This window comes from Lepeophtheirus salmonis, chromosome 1, assembly GCF_016086655.4.
Source record: "Lepeophtheirus salmonis chromosome 1, UVic_Lsal_1.4, whole genome shotgun sequence".
NCBI lineage: Eukaryota > Metazoa > Arthropoda > Copepoda > Siphonostomatoida > Caligidae > Lepeophtheirus > Lepeophtheirus salmonis.
In genome coordinates this window covers 35,738,355-35,763,217 of record NC_052131.2, presented here as the reverse complement: position 1 = coordinate 35,763,217, position 24,863 = coordinate 35,738,355, and the positions used below count along the sequence as shown (strand labels likewise).

Here is a 24,863-nt window from a genome sequence, read left to right as displayed (position 1 = left end):
CCACAGCCAAACACCTCTTCTTCTGACATATCATGGATCATAACGAAGTGGAAATCGCTGCACTTGCCTAGTATTTTGCAAATGCTTGTTCGTCAATCCAAGAGTCTTGTCCTATATGAATAGTCCATCATGTCTAATGATATTGTAATTAATAACGGAGAATTAAGTGATTAGCACTACATCCATTGGAACCACTGTCGTGTTTGTTTATAGTTATTTTCTCTAATTAGATATTATATTGGAGATAGATATTATATCAGTTTAAAAGAACTTGCCATTTTTTCCATTTAGACACTTTTCCTTTTTTTTATCTTGCCATTTTTTCCGTTGCCATTTTTTCCTAAAATCGTTCAGTATACATACATACACTAGCGCGCTCGTTAAATGAGGCCTTCCAGTTTTTGAGGCATAAAAAAGTCCCATACTCTAAATGAGATTGCTAAATTAGATTGAACTTAGAAAAACGAGAACCTTCAATGTATGTCTGGGGCATCAGAGCTTTTTTTATCTGAAATGGTCATGAGAAACATAAAAAAAAATTAATCAAACTAAAATTCAAAAAACTAATGGCCCACTAAAAATAACAATATTTTATTTCCACAGAAGTAGACTAGCTATCTCTGTTGTGATTCATATCAATATCTTCTTAATCGCAATTTGTAAATATAGAGGAATTAAGTCATCATTAATTATTAAAATCTACTATAGGTACTTACGTCATCTCTTAATAGTACTGAGTCATTGTTATAAAATTGCATATTTGTAGCATGTCAACCCAAAAGGAAGGTAAAATAATTTTTCTCCTAATTGAATGTGGAATACATTTTATACAAATTATAGTTCATTTCAATGAACCAATGATTCTGATTAATCCTTTGGAGGGACCGCAAATTGTACTTAAAGTAGTCAAAATTCACTGCGACATTTATAGAATTAGGAAATTAATAATTTATCTTTCTGAGACAATATTGGATCCAAATTAAATCAAATAGATAAGACGGAGGTCTTAAACTACAGTTATTACTCTCAACTATCTCAATTCATTCCAGATATTTGAATTCAAATCCTATAATTGACCGGAATATTTCTTTGAAATATTGATTGCCATTTTATAAATATAAATGATTGAACCTTTGAATATCTGATTATATGATTCGTGTATTTTTCATAACAATAAATAGGTTTTTTTAAACTAAAACCTGACATGTAGGCAACATTGAAAAAATACATTTTAGCCAAGATTAATATAAATACTAATAACTTTGATTGCTTCCAGTAACGTTAAACATAATATATAAATCAAATATCCACTCAATGTGAAATACTTTAAACCCATGCAAAAATGTTGGGTGTGTCTTTACTTTTTTTTTTTTTGGTTTAAAGTACTCTAGAAATAATTAAAAGTGTGAGAATGTGTTTCATTGAGAACAAGAAAAATTGAATTATTACTACGTAAAAAGGACATACATAATAATTATGTATGTCCTTTTTAGAGTGGTTAATTCACATTTGCATGAATATTAATATCAGGGGCTTCTGCAGGGATGAAGGCTTTAGGTCCCTCCCCAATTTCAAGAATTGCCTCTAAATTTTTATAGTCGTGTTTCCAGGATACTTATCTAGTGGAAAACTACACTCCATCCAAAATTACTATAAAATATTAGAACAGAATGCTAAAGTCTCATTTTTAGTGTTCAGCGTTAAAAAAAACCCGTTCCGTTCATCGTACACCGTTCAATTATGTGTGTCCGTTCACATGCCTGATAGGTACAAATTGTAAGAAGACGTTAACTTTTTTTTTCTTAATGTTTATTTTTAAATAATATTCAAATTCTTTTTCTATCAAAAGGATACAATTAATGAGTTCCCCCCAAAACACTCAAAATAAAAGAATTGATTGTATTATTGACATAAGTATCCAAAATTTTTGATTGTTAGTAAAGTAACTGTTAGATTTTAAAGACGATAACAAAATTGAACGCATGAAATATTATGCTAAAATTTATTTTTACATCTTCGTATTCAAAAAACATTTCATCTCAAATGTTAGAAAAACAACAAAGGAGAATGCAAGACCAAAACTAAAGACATAGAAAATTCCATTTATATGTTTCATAGCTATTTTCGTAATCCTTTCATCTTGTACATCCTCAACCGCATTTTGTTTTTCATACTTTTCCTCCCAGATTTTCCCATATTCCCCAATCCTTCGAGTGGTTCCAAAATATTCATCCTAAAAATGGTCAATTAGTGGCATACATAATAAATAACTTATTACATATTGTCAGAGGTAGGAAAAAGTCCCTAAACTGCAAGTCCAAGGGAAGTCTCAATTCTTTGCTCAAATGTTCAAGTCAAATCCTTGAATATTTTCATCGAGTCTAGTTCCAGTTCTTAAAAAATTAAATATAATTAATTAAATAATTTACATATATCCTGTGAAAAAAATGAAATGACTTTCGAATCCAAGTCCCCACCTCTCCATAGCGTATGGATTAGTGGTTTCCAACCTTGGTTTTTGGAGTTTTTTCCGAAAAAAAGTCCTAAAATTAAATTAAATTGAAATTTCTAGTAAAATGGAAAAATTCCGTGATTTTTTTAGAGTCCCTTCAGCCCACCCCATGTAAAAGTCCCTAAATGATGACGTCACGTGAAATTGTATCTATACATATATTAAAATCATATTAACTCTTGTGATTTTATCAATAATCCCTCCAGCATGAAGCTGCAGTATAACATGATTAAACATTTCTTGTAGCGGACTTCCGTTTCGAAATGCCACACATTTATACTTGACGAAGAATGGAAAATCATTTAAATGAAAAACTTTTTCTCCACCAAGTCGAATCGTATCAAAAAGTAGCTTTTGCCTTCCAGCAAATACTGCAAATTTAGGATCCACCATTACTTTCTCAAGTCCTTGAATAACAGAATCTAGACTATAAAGCTCCTGGTTTTGCATTTTATTCCATATTTTTTTGTAAATCCCTCCACCAGTGCTAATTATTCCATAGCTAGAACTTCCTCCCACGACACCTATGTAAATTTTCATTATTTAATTAAAAATTTAAAAAATCTATAGCTTTTCAAAGAAAATTTAATTTTTTCAAAAAAAAAATTTAAGTATTTAACTTTAAAAAATTTCTTAATTCCATAGTTATTCACAAAAAAACTAATTAAAGAAATTCAAAAATTAAATTTCCAATATTATTATTTTTTCAAAAAATCCATATTTTTTCTAAGAAAAGTAAATATTACCACCAAACTCCACCCCTATGTAAATTTCTTATTTGAAATAAATAAATTAGATGACTAAATAATGTTAATATTACCCAAAGACATTGAGTTTTCTGTCTTAGTAAAACTCATTTGATTATTCAAATCCTCCAATGAATTCAGTGACTTTGCGTAAAATGGTATTGAAAAGAAAGACACTGGAAATAAATCGTAATTGTTCAAATCCTGAAGTATAATTTATACTTTTGCTTAATCCATATATTGAAAAATCAAACAAACTAAATAGCAGTGTCCGTAGGGTTATATCTTGTGAGGGCTTAGTTTTTGGAATTTTTTTTAAAAATCCACCTCGTAAAAAATCATTTTTTTTTTTAACAAAAAAGATCAAAAATCCATAGTAATTCTGACAAAATTTTAATGTTTTGGAAAAAAAATTCTAAAATTAAATTTAAAATATTAAACTTTTTTGAAAAAATTTGAAACCACTCTTTTAGAAAAAAAAATTATTTTTTAAATTTGTTGTAAGAAAATAAATCTTAATTTTTTTTTGGGGGGGGGAGGGAGACTACACCCCCTCCAGCCATTCATGCGGACACCCCTGCTAAAATATATATTTTCCAGTGTTAGATTTTGAGGATTTAGAAATCAAGAACTTACCCATCATCCCAGAGTATGAAGCACCTAATGTACAATTGACCATAACTAAAAAAGTACCCATGATCATTCTCAAGGAGTCTCCTCTCCCCTTTCTTGTATCTGTAAAAAAATTATCTGACTGGGATAGAAAGATTTTAATCATGAGAAAAGCCGATGAACTCCCTCGATCAATCAAATTCCCTCTTTTAAAACTAAGGAATAAATAAAGTTTAAGAAAATATTCGTATAGATTAATAATTATACAACTTTGTACATTAGGGCGGTTTTTCTTAAAACTTTTTTCGAAATTCGATTACGGCTATCTTGAAAAAGTTGTGATACGATTAAAAAAATAACCTATACAAAATTTCATTTACCTGTAAGGTCATCTCTAGGTGGCACGTCTCGTTCAAAATTTGGAAGGAGACAAAAGTTATTAGTCATTATTTTGCATTAACTACTTATGCTAAACATTATTCTAATCTATACAAAATATTACTAATGTTTTTTTTATAAATCTACCCTTTGGAGAAAAAATAGAGAGACAAATAATCTTTTCTTTCGAGGAATGTAGAAAATGATACGTGGATTTTTAAATTTTCCTAACTTTATAAACACTTTTTATGGGTTAAAAAATTCTATCATAATTATTTTAAATAGAATCGATAAATATCTCCTTAGTATCTATATTTATTAAGAAGGGAGGTTTTGTCTTTTTCATAATTTTATCGAGATGTGCCGCCTAAAGATACAAAATGCCACGTAGGGCAATGACATTTAGTATATATAATTTTCATAACATACATGACAACTTATCTGTCCCAGTTATAATCGAAATTCGAAAAAAAAAATGAAATCAAACAGCCCTACTTTACATTACAACAATACCCAAAACACTTGGGGTAATTGAAAGGCCATATCGGAGGCAAATTAAGTCGGACAAATAAAATAAAAATTCTGCACTATAGCTAAAATTATTGAGTATTTGTCCAGAAATTTGAATACAAAACCTATATTTTATCACAATATGTTTATGAAAAATTTGGCTGTACTTCGATAGAAAAAAATATATTACATCACTACGTTTAATTGATTTTTGTTCAATATTGCTTGTCGTTACCTTTATAGTATCATGCAACTTTTTATCCAAAAAGAAACAGAAAAAAAAAGATACAAAATCAGTTAATAGTTAGGCAGTTAATGCCTACTATGGAATTATTATTCAATAATTGTTTGGAATTGTTCACAGCTTGACAAGAGCTAATTCAAATTATACCAATCAACGTTCAGAACACTAATTAAGGGAAAGAAGCAGAAATATCGACAGCTGGCACAAAAAACAATGTAAATTTTTGTGTTAATGAAGTAGTATCATGACTTTTTTGGTGTTAGCTCATCCCATTTTATTCTTTATGCAATATTTGGTGAAAATTGGCGGAAAACTTGTACTGATCGAATTGTGACTCAACTGGGTATTGTTGTATGTAATTATGTGTCATCAGAACCTACTGTCCTTGGTAGAATGAGTGTGTTACAAACATCATAAAGCTGCCGACGAAATAGACACAAACCACAGTTATCCAAATATTCACACTAAAGGACTTAATCAATAAATCCGGTGGAATAAATCTTTTTTTTCCTTCAGTGACAAACGCTCCAGCATCAGCAAGAACGTAGAATGAAAAACCCACAGCCTTATTTCGATTATATGTTTGTGTTGTATCCCCTATGAAATAAAATAATCCTTGTCATTGAGTATCGTGGCTCGCTTATTTAAGTAAACCCAGATGTAGTGTATTTTTCTTTTAACTCTTTTCGTTCATTTCCATAAGTTGACTCTTGTATAAGGTGAATTTTGAGATTCTCCTATTTCAATTCTCATTTATTTATGATATTTAACTATTTATTAATTTTCTAAGTAATGAAAAAGAAAGGAAAAAAAATCATAATAACGTTTCCGTCAAGATACAGGTAATTTTATGACTTTGGTCTTATAATTAATATTAAATGTCATAATAAAATAATTTAATATCAAAATATGTGCAAAAACTGAGAAAAACAAATTGAACACTAACTGAGGGTAAACAAACGTGTTCCAAGCACATGATGCCGGTACAGTAATTGTTCTTTTACTTAGGGTAATCAGTTTTGTTAATGCAATGCATGTTTTCTCATATATGGGACTGTTCCGAAGGTTCCCAAACGTGTATGGTATCATACTATAGAGAAAGAAATACATAGAGGCGACAAAGGATTTTTTATTGGCAGTTTGGCAAAACAAGGCAGTAGTTGGTTAAAATTTTCAATCTACAGAAATGAACGGCAGCTCGATGAGGGGGTATGTTATTTTAAACGTCAGCTAAATGAAAGAAGTTGATTGTTCAACTTTTTAATACGTGACCAGATTAAATATAGTTGGAACTACAGATCTCAATCAAACCAAGTCGAAGTTATCATGCTTCTGAGTCAATTACTCATGCTCCGAGATCAGTCCAAGTCATGATTCCTTAACCTAAGACACCGCCAGATCCGATATAAATCCATTAAAATAAATATATATTATTAAAAATCAACTGTGACGTCATTTCTTTGAACGTATGCTCACTGGAAGCTAGTACTGAAACATTTGCATTCCTTGTCCTTTCTATGTATTTCTTTCTCTATGGATAATACATATATGACGTCTGGTTGAAGATTTTTCAGAAGGAAGGGGGGTATATGGGATATTTCAGAGTCCCCCATATTGAGAACTGATCAACAAAGTCCTTTCAATATGAAGTATATGAGTGGCATTTAATATAACCAATATATTTTATTTATAAATGCATACCGCTTACATTAATACAAGGGTGTTTGTTAGTAAAAATGATGCCCTGTAAGCTCATTTCAAAATTTGAAACGTTTTTCAAGGAACAATAACAGGGACAAGACGGGACCGATTTTGAGTCCCATATTGAGGACTGATACAATCCTACGCTTACCCAAGTAAAAGTGAAAGTCATCATGCCTTTTATGTAAGGCTCCAATTATTCCCGGAAAGGATTGATTTGAGTCAAACTTTGATCCTCTGGTTCGACGGATTCCAAATTTTGCTGGATCTACGGACTCATGTTTAAAATTGAGTTGAGTACTGAGTACATCCATAAGAGTTATATCTCTTCCTCCATTGTCTTCTAAAAATTTACCATTAATATCTATATAATTAAAAAAGATAGGTAGGCGTTAGTTACCCCATGGATTATTCAAGTTGAAAATAATTGGATGGAAATTTATACATAATACCTATGTATATTGACGCTAAAACAATTTCTAGGGTCAATAATTATAATAATAAAATTAGAGATGTGAAAATTGTCAAAATCCTCGTGTGTGTAAAACAAAAAGAAACTTAAAGTTGGCAGCTTTGACATGACAGACCACATATCTGCCGACAAAGATCACTATAAAAACAATAGTGCTCCTTGCTCTCAAATTAAATAGGATTAAATATACATTATTAAAGTTTGTCTGTCTGTCTGTATAAATATAAGAAAACGAGTCATAGGGTGCATGTATAAAGTGCTCCATGATGTATATCATAAATATATTTTCATCTAAGAAATAACAATGAAGCCGTATTAATTAAATATTGCAGGCGTGTGCACGTCTAACAATAGAAATGTTTCTGTTGGTTTTTATGTATATCATGATTAATATATAATATTAGTATTTGCTTAGATTATAATTAAATATAAATGCTTGTATGATGAAATTAATTTTTGTTTTGTTTTTGATAATGAGTGCTCTTAAGACTAAAGTACTCATCTGTCATCCCAACATATATAATAAAAAAAACTCATAACTCCCTCATTCTTGAGGTCATAACACATATGAATGCATATAAATATGAATTAGGTTTATTTGTTGTGCTCATAAAAAACGAAGAGTAATATTGAAGAATTCTTGAAGAGTGATCTTCTATATTGTTAAAGAAAAAATTGTCATTTAGCCGAAACCTAACTACTCTGAGCAATGCTGGGTAATACCACTAGTAATTAATACGAGCAATAACATCTTGCTGGTATCCAGCATACACTTTTTTTTCATGCTCACGAGGACAATCTCTAAATCCTAAACTATAATGTTTACTTAGTACAACTCCATCTGATCAATTAAAAGCTGAATTTAAGAAAAGTTAAAGTATGGGATGTCAGTTGTAAAACTTGGCTTTAAAAAATATTTTATGTCTTAGTCAAAAAAAAAAAAAAAAAAAAGAACAAATAGGGAAGGTTTAAAAAAAAATAAAACTTTTATTTTTAAATCAATTCAAGCAAACAAAGTTCGTTTTGACATGTGACACAGTTGTATTATCGTATTTCAAGTTTTGAAGTATCACAATAATGTGGATTAATCTTGTATTTGTCTGAAATTAATAAATTATCTGTCACCCATTTAAAGGAAGTCCCCGCATAACGCAGTTTCAAACACTGCAGATTTCGCATAACGCGGTGGGCGTACTCCCCGTATAGTGTGTTATATACTCTTTATATCACATTCTATTTTTTATATATGATGATAATAAATTATAAAAAACTATATATTGAGTTTAACAAGATTCTTTTTATTTGTTGATGAGCTTGTTCATACGATACCCATATATTCAAATAATAAAAGTATATAATTTTGCATAGGGGGGAGGGAGAGTGTCCTGTAAGTATTTGATTTAAAATTTAGACTTATAACTTTTGGTTATTACTTATTATACAAAATTGCAAATTAAAAGGTTGCTGAATAAATATTGATTAAGTTCCGTTTATTAATATTTTACAGTATTGAAATGAAGGGATTAAAAATCAAGTAAATACCCGATATAGATTAAATGTAAAATATTAATAAACGGAACTTAATCAAGTTTTAATTAAGTTTCTTTTCTGGCATAGATTATTGTAAATAATTTAACTTTTTGTCAGGATGAAAATTTTTTGAGCAAAAATGTTTTTTTAAAGATTTATTTTCTTAAATAATGGGTCATTTGGGCAAATTATCCAGCAGAGCAAAACAATTATTAAATACAAGATTAATCCACATTATTGTGATACTTGAAAACTTGAAATACGATAATACAACTGTGTCACATGTCAAAAAGAACTTTGTTTGCTTGAATAGAGACAGCCTGTTCGTTCGGACAGTATATTTATTCACTGTATTAACCTGTTTTAAAAATTTGCCTGTTCCGGAAGGTCGGACAATTGTTAATATAAACCCCAATTTAAGAAATGCCCTTTATTACTTTTTGGAGAAAAAATAATGAAGAGGCCGCAATTTTTTTCCAAGCCCAAAAAGTCATTTCATATTAGAGGTGGAAAAATAAGAAATTATTCGTGAAATTTGAGGAAAGATATTGAACACAATAAAAGCACTGGTTTTGAACTTACGGATTAGATATATTTATATAAAACACATACCATAGGTAACATAGTTCCACGGTGGTTTGTGAATGACTGGATGCTTAAAGCTCCGTCCATAAAAGTTGGAATATATTTTATTTTTTGGTGGAATTAGATAATGGTTCTGGAAAAAACCAGTTCCTTCTTTCCAATAATTAACAATTTTTAATTCATTTAATCCATTTGAAGATCCTCTTCATAAAAAATAAAACGACAGTAAGGAATTATTAAGACAGGAGATATAAATTAATTGACTAAAACACAAGCACCTATTATAATAAACCCCATATGATTTTTCGTCAAATTTATAAAGGATAAGTATAATTATCATTTCTTCAGATGTGGAAGCTTCAAGAGCAGCACTCAACTCCACATTCCATTTCGTATCTTCTACAAATATCAAATGGACAATATTACTAGAAAATATAGAGATTAATTATTATGAATACATGTTTATTATTGGAATAAGATGTTATCTAAAAATTACTCATATATAAAGTCCATCATTCTTTTCTCTCCGATTCGTGCTATGTTCCCAGTATACCATCTCTCTTTGATCATGTCAAAGTAATTGTTAATTTCGGTACTTTCACTCAAATCAAGAACATTCACCCAGCCTTCCCATTTTCGCCTATAATTCTTTAATTGGCTCTTATACTGATTGATTCCATCTGTTATAATGACGGAGAGGCCTAATTCATCCTTAAAAAAGTAAATTTTTATTCTCTTATTAACATATATACCGTGGAGCCCACTTATAGTGACAACATCGGACCTGAGCAAAATTGTCACTATAAGCAGTGATGCTAATCGGTTGCATTTTTTGGAAGTTGGTAACCTGAAGAGTGAATGTTCTTTTCTTCAGATGCTTTCATTATTATTTAATTCCTGAGGAATGAATTACTTTTCTACTAGATACAATCTATTAGTGATATACGAAAGCGGATTCAACATTTACGTGTGTTCATAGAATGTGGAGAGCGACTTTACAAAGTTAAAATTGTAAGCCCTTGTCGGACTAGGAGTAGAATTGATGTCACAGTAATTGTTGTCTATGTCTTAGTTTATTTGCTTATGACTCCCCTCTCGTCACAGCTGCTTGTAGCTGATGTAATGAACTGTCATGACTGCTAAGCTCCTCTCCTCCAAAAAATTTTCTTCAAGTCGTCAACGTTACCAGGATTTTGGTTTCGTTTTTTTTTAGAATGTCCAAAAAATGCTACGATTAACATCACGGGTTGACACCGTAGATAATATATAGAGTTACGAAGTTTTATTAAAGAGGTTGAATCCCGACTCAAGATGACGTCAGCTATTGTTGGGTGCATTTATGCTATAACAATCAATGAAAAAAAGTCTATTTCCTTCTTTTTATGATTTTGAAGGAAGAGATCAGTATAAGTTTATATTACATAGGGATGAGATTTGTGTAAGAACAAGAGGAGAAACTTAATTTGCATTTAACCCTTTCAGAATTTGGCAAAATTTAGTTAGCATATTATAATACATCATTTTTAATTATAATTTTTGTTGAAACTATGATGTTCCGCAAATGTCAATAGGAACTTTATCAATAATGCATTTTTCAACAAAGTTTAATATAATTATAAATAGATTTATTTCAGTTGATGCAGTTATTTAGATCAGTTTTGAGATTGGGATCATTTTTTGAAGGTCTTATTAATTAATTAATTATTCTTATTAGTGCTGGGTATCGGTATATAAATCCTAGACCAGTCTGATACCGTTATAATTTTTGTAAGAAAAAACTAATTCCATCCTTATTTGATAGGGACTGGTCGTGTGGTAAAACTTGTTCTTGATTGATCAAAAAAAAAAAAAAAAAAAAAAAATCGTTTCTACAAAAAGATACTTCTTTTTTCTCCCTATAAATTATGTACCTTCATTTTTTAAAATGGAAAGGAGATTTTTCTATTGTAAGTGATCTTAATTTCTTGTAAAAAAAACTTCCGTCGACGATTTCAATTTCTCCTACAGTTACTGACAATGGTCTGGACAGATATTACGCATAGGACCGAACCGAAAAAAATTGCTCTCTAACCGAATCTGAACAATAATTCTTTTCTACATTATATCAACCTTTCAAAACCAAGACCAAAGCAACTAAATGAAAAAAAAAAAAAATCTAAAGATAAAAAACCGGATCACTTATTTTTCTCTTAGTCTCCTCATAAATTGACATGGAATATAACTCACTAATAAAACATTGATTTCGACTTATTATATCAAATTTAACCATTCTAAAAACCAATTCAAATTGTAATTCTGCATATTAAATAAGGTATACAGTTTTGTTAATGATTTTTATAAAATGCAAAACAATTTTTTTAGAAGAACTCGTCTTTCAACAATTTGAAGACAAATTACATAATTTCTAAGAGAAAAGGTTTGTTCATACTAGGTACGGAATTCGGGTATTTTATTTTATTTGAAACCGGGTGGACATAAGTAATTCAACTTCAACCTTGGGTAGAACTGGTTATTTTAATCCCCTCTAATAATTTGTAGGTACTCTGGCAAGAAAAATTTGGATTTTTTTTGTCTATTTTCATCAATGTTTATGACATTATCAATACTTTTTACTTCAACCCGATTAAAATTATTATGAAAAAAATATATGCATGAAATACTGTAAAAATCCGACTGTTTCGGCAAGGCTTAATTTCAAATCTACTGTTTCCCTCAGGCAAGTATGAGAGATTGGTAGTTAATCCCTTCTGGAATGTAATAATTACTAGGATATGCAAAATTTCATTATCCTCTCACTTTTTGAAAGAGAATAAACGTGAAAAGTTTTGTGATTATGTTATGACTTCATTTTCATGCAACTGCTCCCTTCTTTTTGGGATTTGTTACAGATATCCTGGTGATGAAAAAGAGCACGAGAAAAAAACTTTTCATAAGTATTTGTGACGTAACCGTGTGCACTTTTGCTCAGTTTTAAAGACAGCTAATGACGTCAAAAAAATAACAACTGTGAACTACTTTGTTTGCTACGTTGATGTATGTTGATTTTCGGTTTCTTTTGTTTTAACATGCTCAAAATGCAAAGTTCACAAGTAAAAACAGGTTCTAATCAATAAAATAGAATCCGAATATTTAAAAAAAAAAATTCCTTGCAGACTAGTAATTATTCGTATATTAAATGTAGACATGTATATTAACTGTTTTACGTATCATATACGAGTATTCTTTTATTGAAGCCCTGGGTACAAATCCACGGTTATTAGTCGAACTCATACTTCGTATATATGAACAAATGTGTGCTACTATTTGTAATATGTCTAAAAAAATAGTTATTTTCTCCTTGGAAACCAAAAACATTCAAAATTACTCTATTTATTAAAATCAAAGACCCTAGTTCAGGAGATACAGAATATATTGAAGATAGAAGATATTGAATTTTAATATATAACCCCGTTAAAAAACAATGATTCTTTGTTAATGGGAACAACAGCACAAAAAAGTGAATAATTTAAAAAGAAGCATAAATTTGGTTGGCATGATGTAAAATGGGGGAAATGCACTTTAAAGAATAAAATATTAATGTTTTTTTGTAATAATAGACTCACCTGAATTTTTTCTAAGTATTTGACCTCATGTTCTTGAGATTTAAGAAAAACATTGACGGGATATTCTGGCAAAATATCAGATTGACTATAGAGTTTTCGTAGAACGTTTAAAGTCGTAGAAATATTGGATTCAATGGGTTTACAGTGTGATAACAGATATATCAGACAAATTATCCTTAAAGAAATATGTAAATATGAGTTATTAAAGTTATTATAACTGGTTAAAGATGGAGTTCAGCTTTAGTAGATATGAACAAACTTTGACTGTGGAACGAGGCTATTTAAGGGCGTCACTGCATAACTGATGTACAATCGGAAAAGGGCATACCCCTAACTGCATTCATTGTTGAAGCTATTAAAAAGTGATATAATGGTCGTTTTTTACAAATCAGAGACAAAAATCGTGTCTTTTCAGTTTGTTTAATCGACCCTGATGTTGCAGTTTCATGAGATCCAAGTGCCCCCCGAATCCGAATCCCTAGATCTGGTATGAATTTGAATTTATGAATCTTTTCAAAAAAAAAAAAAAAAATTGAAATCCTTCTTTTTATAGCTCTTAATTTCAACACTGTGCATTATGACATTTTTGAGGAATATTATCACATCTCGTAATATATATCAATAAAACAAAGTTTGTATGTCTTTCGGTTGATTTTTATATTGCTTGAGGATTCATTTTTACAACGAACTCAATAAATAAAGGAATTATATATAAAATAAAAATAATTCTGACTTTACATAAGATTTAACAATGAGGATGTTTGGGTAAAATACAGCCAGTGAATACTTTAGAAATTAAAGTACTCCTGGGCTCATCACATTATGATAAAAAAGTCCCAAACAGTTATAATTACTCTTTCATTCTTGAGGAGAGAATATCTAAGTATTGAGTAACTCCACTCCGTCTTAATGTGCTTAAATTTTAAGAGGTCAAGATAGAGTGCCTCCAAATGTTAAAAGCGGTAAATCGATCATAACTTTTAATCAAATTGAGGTATATAACTCAAATTAAGATTTGAGAAGTCAAATGATAATTTCAAAGAGAAAATTATTAAATAAATTACTAAAATTAGTTGTGCTGTGTTGTTGATTTTTAGGGAAAGTTATTTTAGGAGGAGGTTTGTTTTGTTTTCAAATGACTTTTTATTAATAATATCAGATTGACAGTATATAAATATAGAGACGTTGCTTGAATTCTCAATATTTTTACTTCCAAAAAAGAAAGAAAAAAAGGCAAATGCCATATGGTAGTGAGCCCATTACATTATTCACCACAACTGTTAAGTTATTTGCATTTAGCAATAGCAGAGGATGCCGGCATTGCATGGCTAAATAGAAGGGAATAAAAACAAAGAATGCAGGTAGAAGAGAGACACAGGGTGGAGAGAAGAGGGGAGGGACATAGATAGAATAAGAGGCTTTATTTCGGTCGAAAACAACCGCTTAATTACCTCAGAGGCCCAAAAAATATTACTGGAACATGTATTGCTAATTTATACGTCTACTTCAAAATTTCATAATAATCTGTTTGGACGTTTTGGAGTCGATGTTTGATAACACCAAAAACTTATAAATGTATATAAGAGGAGCCCTATATGGACCAGTGTCCTTTCAGAAGTACGCCAACAAAATCGTTCATACTTTACCACAATTAAGAATATAATTTGGTATAATGATATAGTCTGAAGTACAACTTAAAATAAAAACTCAACAGACTATTCCCATTTCTAAATTCAAGACTGCTCAATATAGGACTAGGGATAGGTTTACGGCTTAACAAGAGCTATTTAAATTTTAATAAAGAAACTAAGTTTTGTCATCTTTAGTGTTTAGAACGTTTTTGAGGGCCATTATGATAAATTAAATATTCGCTCGTCTAAAATGAAAAATTTTAATTTCAAAAACACCAAAATTGAACAAATACGAACTATTTTTTTTTAGATACAAGAGTCTAAGGCATATGGTGGCCTTGTGTAAATTTAATTCCCCCTTTATCCTAAGGACTACTTAATAAAGGCTAAAATAAAAAACTGTAGGTTTTGATTTTGTGAGTACAAGTACTGTGTACACTGTTTACTAAAGTTGTAAATTATAACAATTTCCTCGCCTCGATTTTTTTTTTTGTAGTTGACAATCTGAAAGTTGTTTTTATTTTATTATCGAGGAGAGAAAATCTAAGTGTAAAGTAATCAGTAGTACGTGAAGGTCAAAGAGAATGGACTTTTTAAGGAGTTATAAGTGTGAGTCTTTGTTGCTCTCAGAGTAGAAATGAGGATCGACATCGGAATAATTCCTGTACTTTCATGCCTGATTGTGGTTAATATAATAAAAAGATCATGACAGCTAAGCTGCTCTCTTCCCACACATTATTCAAACTGTTAGGGTTACCACATAACTTTTATATTTATTTTTTTAAGCATATCAGAGGTCGTCAGAGGCGTCTGCAGGATTATATATATATATATTTATTGGGTTTTGGAATTTAAAAAAAAAACAATAAAAAAATTATTTTTTATAAAAATAAGTTTCAAATTAAAAATTTCAAAATCAACAACTATTCACAAAAAATTATTTTTTTTGAAAATTATTTCAAAAATCAAGAGCGGTTCACAAAAAAAATAACTTTTTTTGAAAATAATTTCAAAAATCAACAGCTGTGAAAAAAAAACTAACTTATTTTGAAAAAAAATGGGAAAATTATATTAAATTTCAATTATTAAATTTTCTAGTAAAAATCAAAAATTCCTTAATTTGGGGGCTATATCCCCTCCATCCTGCCCCTGCGGACGCCCCTGTTCATACTTTATTCAACAATAAAAATACTTCTACCTCATTTGTGCATCCTATCTGACTAATAAAGAACGAAATGTCAATATCATTTGTAATTAATTAACTATATAGTATACTTTCATTTACTTTCAGCATGTGGACATTGAAGATTATTCTTATTGATTGTATTCCTCTCAAAAAGATAATCTCCAGTTGACGTAAACTAATTAACTAATAGATTAATACAGCAAACCCATTTATATTTAATTATACATAATACGTATTGGGTATAAACATTATATAATTTTTTTAAATAAGAAAGTGCAAGCAAATATGGACTTTTAAGAGCTGGGAAACAAAAATTGACAATTTTTTAATAAGTAATAATTAAAGATATTGTCTAAATTTGAAAATATCAATGCCAACTGTGCTTCTAATTCTTTTCCCATGTCCCTTTCATTAAATCAAATAAAAAAAACTTCATCTCCTAATTTTGTTCGTTATCCCAGTCTATAGTTGTATCGGGATACTCTAGCATTTAAAATGGTACTGCATTGGATTTGCAGTGTGGGGATTTTAAATCCAGAAAATTTAAGGATAATTTAGATTATTATTTATTTCCAAAAATTAATTCAGCAATTCACAAACCTTTTACTCTTACATGTATGGGTCAATTGTGAATTCAATCACTCAAACCAAACACCTCCAACTCCAGCTTCCAACCTGGCTCGAACCTTAAACTGGCTATGATGAAGATGCCTTGTCCATATTGGCCACTAACTCCAGAACGGAAGACCACATGAAGTCAATAGTGTTATATGCGCGTGTATTGGACTCTCTCTTCAAAACATCCCACACATAGTGGTCCAAGGATTTTGGATCCAGTAAGCTAGGAGGCCACATTTCCTTTGCCCAAAACATAAAAGTATTAAAAATGTTGGGGTTTACGAAATAAATCCTGTTCAAAGTACCCGATTTGGACTAACTGCATCAATACAAAAATTATAGCATAATGATTTATGAAGTTATTTGCGTCCTTGCGTGTGTGCTCTGTACGGAGGCTCACAATAATGGCTGGATGGCGCTTGTATTCGGAGGATATCACAAGTATTTAATATTTTTCTCATACAGTTTTGTCAGTTAAATTTTATGAGCACACTTTCATAAATATAGATTTCAGGGTTGCCAAGATATTGAGGTCTTATGGTTCCGATAACGTAACCCTGTCAAATGTTTGAACTAGAAAATTGTCCTTTATAAAAACAAAGAAAGAATAAAAATGCTCTTTCAAAACGTCCAAATTTAATTTAAAAGCTAACCACCTTTCACCATCCCCCCAAAAAAAATCCAGCGCACGCCTATGTAAGTGCAAGTAAATTGCCCTTGATGACATATTTGTTCTAAAATTTCTTTAAAAAAGTATTGAAATACCCGCCCGTTTTTAGGTATCAGAACCGGTATAAAAATATTGGTATCACTAATAATAGATTATTTAAAATCTAGTAGAGACTAGCCACACAACCTCCTCAATAGAGCCTTGATAATATATAATAAATAATTCTTCCGTTAAATAAAAATTGTAAAAGAGAATGATTAATTCATGTTAAAAAGTCTTTTCCCATCATCCATTGGAAACCCTCATTTCCGAACTAAGTAATCATTCATGGAATTGTGAATCGTCCGGTGAAAAATTTTGTCTGAAAATTTCATTTTTCGGAGGTGAAACTTGAAAGATTGTTCCAATAGCATTTATCAAGTATGATTTAATTCTGTTATGTATTCTTTCCGACCTTCTCATCTTCTAGTTATTGTTATTATTTAATATATGTACAAAGTACTATCCCCATTATTATTCTTATAAATAGCCGTGTCTTGTGTATGTTTGTCAGAGTAATAATGATTATGCATTAATGAGAATATATACGTGTTTCTATTAAATTACATCGTTGCTTTATTCCTCCACGTCTCGTGTTCTCCTCATTTCTCTCGGTCCTCCTGGGTTCCTTTATTTAATAGCTGGGGTCTCTTCAACCTCATCAAGACCCAACAAATTCTGTTGAAGAAAGAACTATTTTGTATACAGGATTTCCTTCAATTCCTTTTAGATGTAACTTTTAATCCCAGATCGCCTTAATTAGTGAGTATGGAGGAAGAATCTCTTATTAAACCTCGTCGAAAGAAAACGTTTTTGAGGGAATATCCATGACCTAGTAATGGGATATATTTTCAGTTCCTTCATAGTTCATCAAAATACACTTGTTTTTGAGAAGAGCGTCTCTTGATAAACCTGTTTTTATTTGTAGATGACTTCACATTAAGTAATTCATGTTTAACCTTTTGTAAAATTGATTTGATTGACCTTTTTTAATTGATTAAAAGTGTTAAAAATAGCATTTCTGATTTGATTTTCATGATGCGCAAATGTTTGTGATTCATTTTTGAAGAATTTATTATCAAGGATCCCTCATCTTCCCCAGTACATATATATATATATATATAGAGAGAGAGAGGATATGTATCTGCTTGAATATGTGACTTTAACCTCAGGAATTTTAAACTTATATTATGACTTAAGAACTTAAGTGTTGATTATTCAATATGTTAAGTATAAGTTAGTCCACATTTCATCTATTTTAATGCAAAAATCGTTATTTTCAACATTATTCAAACTGAAGGCACGGCATATAATGAAGTTGGTTTTGGGAAACTGATTCTGATAATTTATTGTGACAGCAAGCTCAACTTTTACTTTCTGATATTTATTAATTACGATATATATATAGATATGAGAATGTGACTGCTAGGAATCTTCTTAATTGTAATAACTCATGATTACATTGCTCACTCGATGTAGACAAATTCATCTATAAAATAACTTGTTAAGATAAACTTATGAAGTAAATTTATAATTTCTTTTTCAATTCTATAATTATTATTTTGTTTTAAATATCCTATCATTGGTTACTCAACATCACTGTTGAGTAACCCATGATTACATTCAATATAAATATTGATACCAAATCCTAAATTAGTTCATAGATTTTAACTTCATTTATTTTGCTGGGATGTTGAGTTCTTATTTATCTAGATGGAACAGACATTTCTATTATTTTTCTATTTTGTACTAATACAAAAGTTTTTCTTCATAATATTGAAAAATTTATTGCATGTTATGGACAAAAAAGAAATATCATGATATGACATTGAATCTTTTTAAGGACATAACTCAATAATATTTAAAATACATGATCTTTTTCCAGAAATATACCATTCTCAAGTTACATCTCAGTCTATTCTTATTTTGTACGGGCACTATTTATATCTAATTATTGTTTAAGCTCCGACAAATTTGAAATACCATCTTCTCTCAAAAACTTATGCACCCACAATCATATCACTTTTTCATTTACGCCTCAATTCAGTCATTGATATCATACTTGTCCTTCGTTTAATTGTTCCTTCTGGTTTTAATCCTAATGCTACGTCTTTTTAGTTCTCCATTTATCTAATTAGTTTATGTTTAAAATGAAGAGAGCTAACAACATTTTAGAGCTTTTAACGGATCAACCATTTATATAAACAATAATAATTGTATATAAACACTATTCAAATATTATATTTTTTATTTTTTTATCAGGTATCTAACAAATTTGTATAGCTGATTTCCACTTATTAAGAAGTTCTATGGTTGATGTTGGAAATTTATGGAAAGAAGTTCTATGTTTGATGTTGGAAATTTATGGAAAGAAGTTCTTATTTTATGAGGGTTCAATCAGATGATTTACCAGTCTTGCAACCATGCAAGTTGAATGCATATTTCACGTCTAGGAAGAATAATCAATTTCTATGATAATTATATATTTATTGACGATAAACTAACATAACCTTTTGAATCAAAACATTAATTGTTATAATAGAGAGTTTGAAATTGATCCCTTTAGTTATTCACAAATTAAACTTAAAGTAGGTGATATCATGTATTTATCATGCTTTTAGATCAATAATTACCAACCGTGATAGTCATTTCTTAAAAATATGAATATTAAATCCAAAAGTAGATTGTGCAAAGCTACTCCTGAGAGTAGAAGTTACATTATTATATTATAGGTATATTGATTACTTTTCATTCATTTATAACTTTTGTGGAGGGTGCAACTTTTCATGAATGTAGAAAATAGATAGATATATTGCACTAATTAAATAACAGTAGGATTAATTATTCTTTATTTCATATGGAGTATTGGGGATACTCACAGTTAAGCAAGATATAAATTCAATTTGAGCGGATCAACCATCAAGATAAGATGAAATAATGTCACTTGGAAAATTCTTAAAAAATGGGATGGTTTTTTGAATGAATAAAAAGATTTAAAAAAAACAAAAAACAACGCAATTTTAAAAGTAGAATAAATTATTACTTTCAATAAAAAGTCATTATTTGGAATATGGACAAAATTTGTTAAAAAACCCAAAATGGAACGTACTCGGGAGAATTTTTTTTCTTCCTAGAAAAGATACTTCATGTACATAGACTTCAAATAAGATTCCTAGGTCAGAAAGAGTAAATGCAATACTATAGTGTTTACATATACTTAATCAATGCCACTCCATCTGACCAATTAGAGGAACAGTAAAACAGAAGAAAAAGCTCAAAATAAAACACTTATAAAAAAAATCATGTAATTTGATAAATATTACTAAAAAAATTATTTACTAATTGGGGAAAAAAAAATTGGGCCCTGCATTTAAATTTTCTTAAAAAAAGTCATTGCATATTACAATAAGAAAAAATAGAGTGTTAGTCGAAAAATTTAAAGAAAATAGTTCAACACCCCTGCACCCCACTCCCCAAAGAAGAATCATAGAGACAACCCTTGCCGTAACCCTGCCGATTGCTAAGCGGAAACACTGTAGGGTAGGGGCCTGGACTTTGACTACGGGTAGGTTGACAATCTCAAAAATTCAATTTTTTTTACCTTTAGGTGACAGATATTATTATTTTTTTGAATGAATGATATATAGAGTTTTTCTGGTAAATCCGGCCCTTCTTTAACTACATACATCCTGAATAATAAGGAAATAATATAACTCGGTTATTTCAATTTAAGTGAGAGGTTAAGCCTTAGATTTACGATAGTTGTGCAACTTTTAGTTCAAAACAAGTATTTACGGTGTGGAAGACCCTGAGGAACACCATCATCGAATTTGCTTGCGCAGGACACAAGCCAGTGTACATCAAGAACATGCTCAGTTATTCACAGAGAACAGTCTACGAAGTCTAAAACCGCCAGAAGGAGGAAAGGAATATAAGAGAAAATCCCACAAGTCCCGGAGTGATAAAAAACGCACTTTTATATTCCTCATAGACCTGAAACGTTCCTTGAAGTAATCTCCTAGAACTCCGATTAACGCCATTGCCAAAAAGTGCCATGTAAGGCGTAGAAAAGTCTCCGTGGTACTAACTCTGACCTGAGGATGAAGTCATACCGAATCCACAAAAGACATATCCTTACATACAAAATGAAGGCCACTTGGGCTGCCACGGGGAAAAAATTGATGAACAATTGATGAATGATTATTAGTACCAATGTGATCAAATCATATTTTATTAGGATGAGAAACAATGGATTGTCGACAGATCCCACATCATCTAGAACGAAAGATAGTCAACCAAAGAGATGGCTAATGCCACTAACGTATTTAAAATCAAGTTTCTGGCTGACATCATGACCCTTGGGGCCATTGGGAGCAATACCAATGTCATGCCCACATCTACTTTGAGCAAAAGGAGAGGATGGGAGCCGATAGATACTGTGAAAGCCTGTCTGACCAAGTGATACCTTGAATGAAAGCCAATGGTATCGAGTTCCTGTTCTAACAGTATTTGGCTCCCTCTGACAAGGACTGTAAGATCCCAAACTTGTTTAAAGAAGAGAAGGTGTCATTTTGACACCCCCACATGTGTCCCTCTAACTTCCCCTTTATGAATCCCATTGATTACTTCTTTTAGGTGGAGTTAGAGAGGAAGGTCTCTGCCAATTCACACAACAGCATCGACTATTTGAAGGCCTTCATTATCAGGTACTGTTACAAAGTCTCCCACGCAGACGTGACCAAAGCCTGAAAATCCTGTAGGCCTCCTATGGGGCGAATGAGTTGCGACAATGACAAACACATTGGATGATTTTTTTTCTTCTTTACTAGTAGAACTAGTAAATAAAATTTAAAAAAATTATACATTAATGAGTTGAGTTTTATATTAGAACAATATCTAATATTTTTATACTTTTTTAATTCAAAAATTGGACTGTTATATAAAGCAAGTATTCATATAGCTGTGCATAATTGCATAAAATATTAATTTTCTTAAAAATGTATCGATAACTTTGTTTTTTTGAACTCGCAAAATCGATAAATATAGAATTAATTGTATATTTATATTTAAATTTGTTAAGGGGGGAGTAGAATTCCCTTGTGTTGTCATGATAATACCCTAGTTATCGATATAAATCTCCAAAACGATTATATGATCTTAAAATTTGATATCTTTGAAACTTCGGAACACCCCTATTCGTAAAAGTGAACAAAAATAATTTTTCTTTTTTTAATTATAGTGGTTCTGGGGTTGATTCTAGAATAAGGAATTCCAAAAGTAACGAACCAAATTACAAATAGTTCAAAAAAATATATATAACCCTCATCCCATTCATCCGTTTAAAAAATACTTAAGAATTGTTCAATTTCTTTAAAGGCAATAAATAAATATTTATCGCAAAACTCGTTTTAGGAACCAATGTACTAGGTTATTATTGAATAATTTATACAGGATGGTTCAAAATTAGAGTCCCATGAACTTTAACAGAATTAAATTAAGTTTGTAGAGCTTAAAGAAATATTGCATAGCCTGAAGTCCCCATCTGTTTCAAGTAGGATTGGCACCGGTAAAGGATGGCACAAAGATAATTTTCTGCATTTTGGGAAAAAACCTTTTTGCCTCCCTCTTCACCTGATCTTAACCCTTTGTAATGTAAATATATTTCGAAGAGGAGGTGAATGCAGTTGACAGTCTGAGCAAAGACTGCAACTGCAAATGGCAGCTGCAAATGCAAAAATGGATCCTTTTTAGCCTTCCCCTTTAACTAACAATAATCCCCTATACCTTGCAATATGGAGTACAATTAAGGGGGAGATCTATGCAGCTTCCTAGCCCAAAAAGGACTTCCTGATGTCATCCACGGAGGCCAAAGTGGACAAAAACTACAGAAGACGTTCTGCATACTAGTTGCGAGTTGGAAATAATACGTCTCCGCCAAGTTGCTTGGGTCAAGGGCATGCACATTGATTGAAATATTCGTCAATTGTAGTGTAATATTAAACTATATTAAAAAGTATTAATAGTCATTATAATACGTGCATTAACATGGAGTAATTTATTTTTTGATGTGACTTTGATCCTGGACCATCCTATAGTGGGTCGTTAATTTAAAGTAATTTTGCAATTTCTCTATTACGTTTAAATTGTGTTATTGGAGCTTTTTCATGTATGAAAAAGTTAGTATATTAAGAAAAACATCTATGAATGACGCACTTCAAACTCTTAATACAAGTACTAATAGAATGATTAATACACACACTTAAAAGTAAACATTTCAATATTGACATATAAATAGTCTATAAAAAAACTCGTTAATTTTTTGATCAAATTGAAAATAAAATTTGTCGATGAATGAGCCTATTGATATTACAGGGGGGTAAACATGTCTCGTTATAAAAAAAAAACATGTAAAAAATAGATAATTTAAAACCATTAATTTAAAATATATTCGTTATTTTATACTCACTTCATTTTTTCAGGTCACTAAATGGTTGTTGATTCTTTTAAGGACCAAATGAAAGTAATTTGATATCATATTATATCACATATAATATTAATCGTGACTTAAGTAATGAATGTGAGAAAATTATTGTTTAATTCATTGTTTCTTTTGTGATATTTTCATTTTTCTTGGATTAATTAAGTAAATGGAAGGCTGACATATTGGAAATAATACTATGTCAATCTTAATAAGAATTAATTATTTTGATTTAATATGAAAGGGTTTCTCACTCCCCGGGAAATTGTCGTTAAGCCGGATACCATGAGTAAATAATAGACACTGCGAAGTTTAAAAATATATTTTAACACTTCAAGAATAAATAATAAATTTGAAGGGAGTCTTACTCATATAATACAAGGTGCGGCAACCAGGCTTGGAAATGGAACGGAAAAACGAATGGCGTTTACTATTTTCGTTCATTTTTTGAACGAATGAACAAAGAATGGAAAAAAGGAACGGCGTTCATTTTGACGTTCATTTTCTTATTGTCCATAAGAGGTACCTGTTGACTATTTTTTCCGAAGATTACTACATCTTTTTTTCTTCATTATGGGTTTTATTATATGTAATTATTATCTTTGAAGGTGGCTAAAATATAGATTATTTAGTCAATTATCATTTTTGAATCCGTTGCTTGGTTTAATTGCAGCATTTACTGGAAAAAAGTCATCTCAAGATAGCCTGCAAAATGACAAATATGTTGTAATGGATCAAATATAAGATAAAATGGACGTTAAATCATTTATTTATCTAGTATCTTGTATAGTTTTTATTTAATTTGTCTATCCGAATTACACAAACTTTAACTCGACATTAACACCTTCAATTTTTATTACTGTGCAATATGGAATTACTTTGTCTTAATTTTTAACATCATCTCCTTTTTATCATAAACTCGAATCTCATATTATAGAATTCAAATGCAGCTATTTAAAAATATCAAATTTGACACTATACTGTACTCTGTAATTCCTGACAATTTAATTCAATTTTCTTGATATTTAAGAAAGTTGTGTTGTTTAATTGAAATATCATATTTCATTAGATCACAGATTTTGGTCGTGTCAGGAGGATTCGCCTGGAACATTTTTGCCTTGTGCGTATTCAACTTGTGACGTTTTTGTACTGTCTTCCCTTCCGACGTTTTCGCATTGATACTTTTTTGCCTGATATAATAATAAAGGGAATACTAGTTTTTTTAGTTATATATTTATTTTGAATTTTTACCGTGGTATTCCCGCTTTGAGAAATTAGAAACAAAAATGTAAACAAGCTAGACAATTTGTATAACAATTCTTCATACCTTAATTAATTATAAATAAATA

General features: G+C 30.2%; 1 protein-coding gene across 1 annotated transcript; it reads right to left on the bottom strand.

The window, feature by feature from the left end:
- Positions 1-1,792: 1,792 nt before the first annotated feature.
- LOC121114156 (ionotropic receptor 40a) lies at positions 1,793-23,558 on the bottom strand. The gene is made up of 11 exons (XM_040708058.2): positions 23,503-23,558; positions 12,893-13,067; positions 9,787-10,001; positions 9,569-9,715; positions 9,318-9,493; positions 6,855-7,067; positions 5,383-5,599; positions 3,895-4,085; positions 3,333-3,434; positions 2,690-3,036; positions 1,793-2,233 (listed from the first exon to the last, which is right to left on the bottom strand). Exons 1-11 carry the CDS (start codon positions 23,505-23,507, stop codon positions 2,009-2,011), a joined length of 2,013 nt encoding a protein of 670 aa, XP_040563992.1. The 5' UTR covers positions 23,508-23,558; the 3' UTR covers positions 1,793-2,008.
- Between the last annotated feature and the right edge of the window lie 1,305 nt (positions 23,559-24,863).

Excerpts from the sequence above, each read along its gene's own strand:
- LOC121114156 (XM_040708058.2), bottom strand. Across the intron at positions 9,494-9,568 it reads TATGGGGTTTATTATAATAG|AGGATCTTCAAATGGATTAA; the intron begins GTGCTTGTGTTT and ends TTTTTTATGAAG. Across the intron at positions 3,037-3,332 it reads AGAAAACTCAATGTCTTTGG|GTGTCGTGGGAGGAAGTTCT; the intron begins GTAATATTAACA and ends AAATTTACATAG.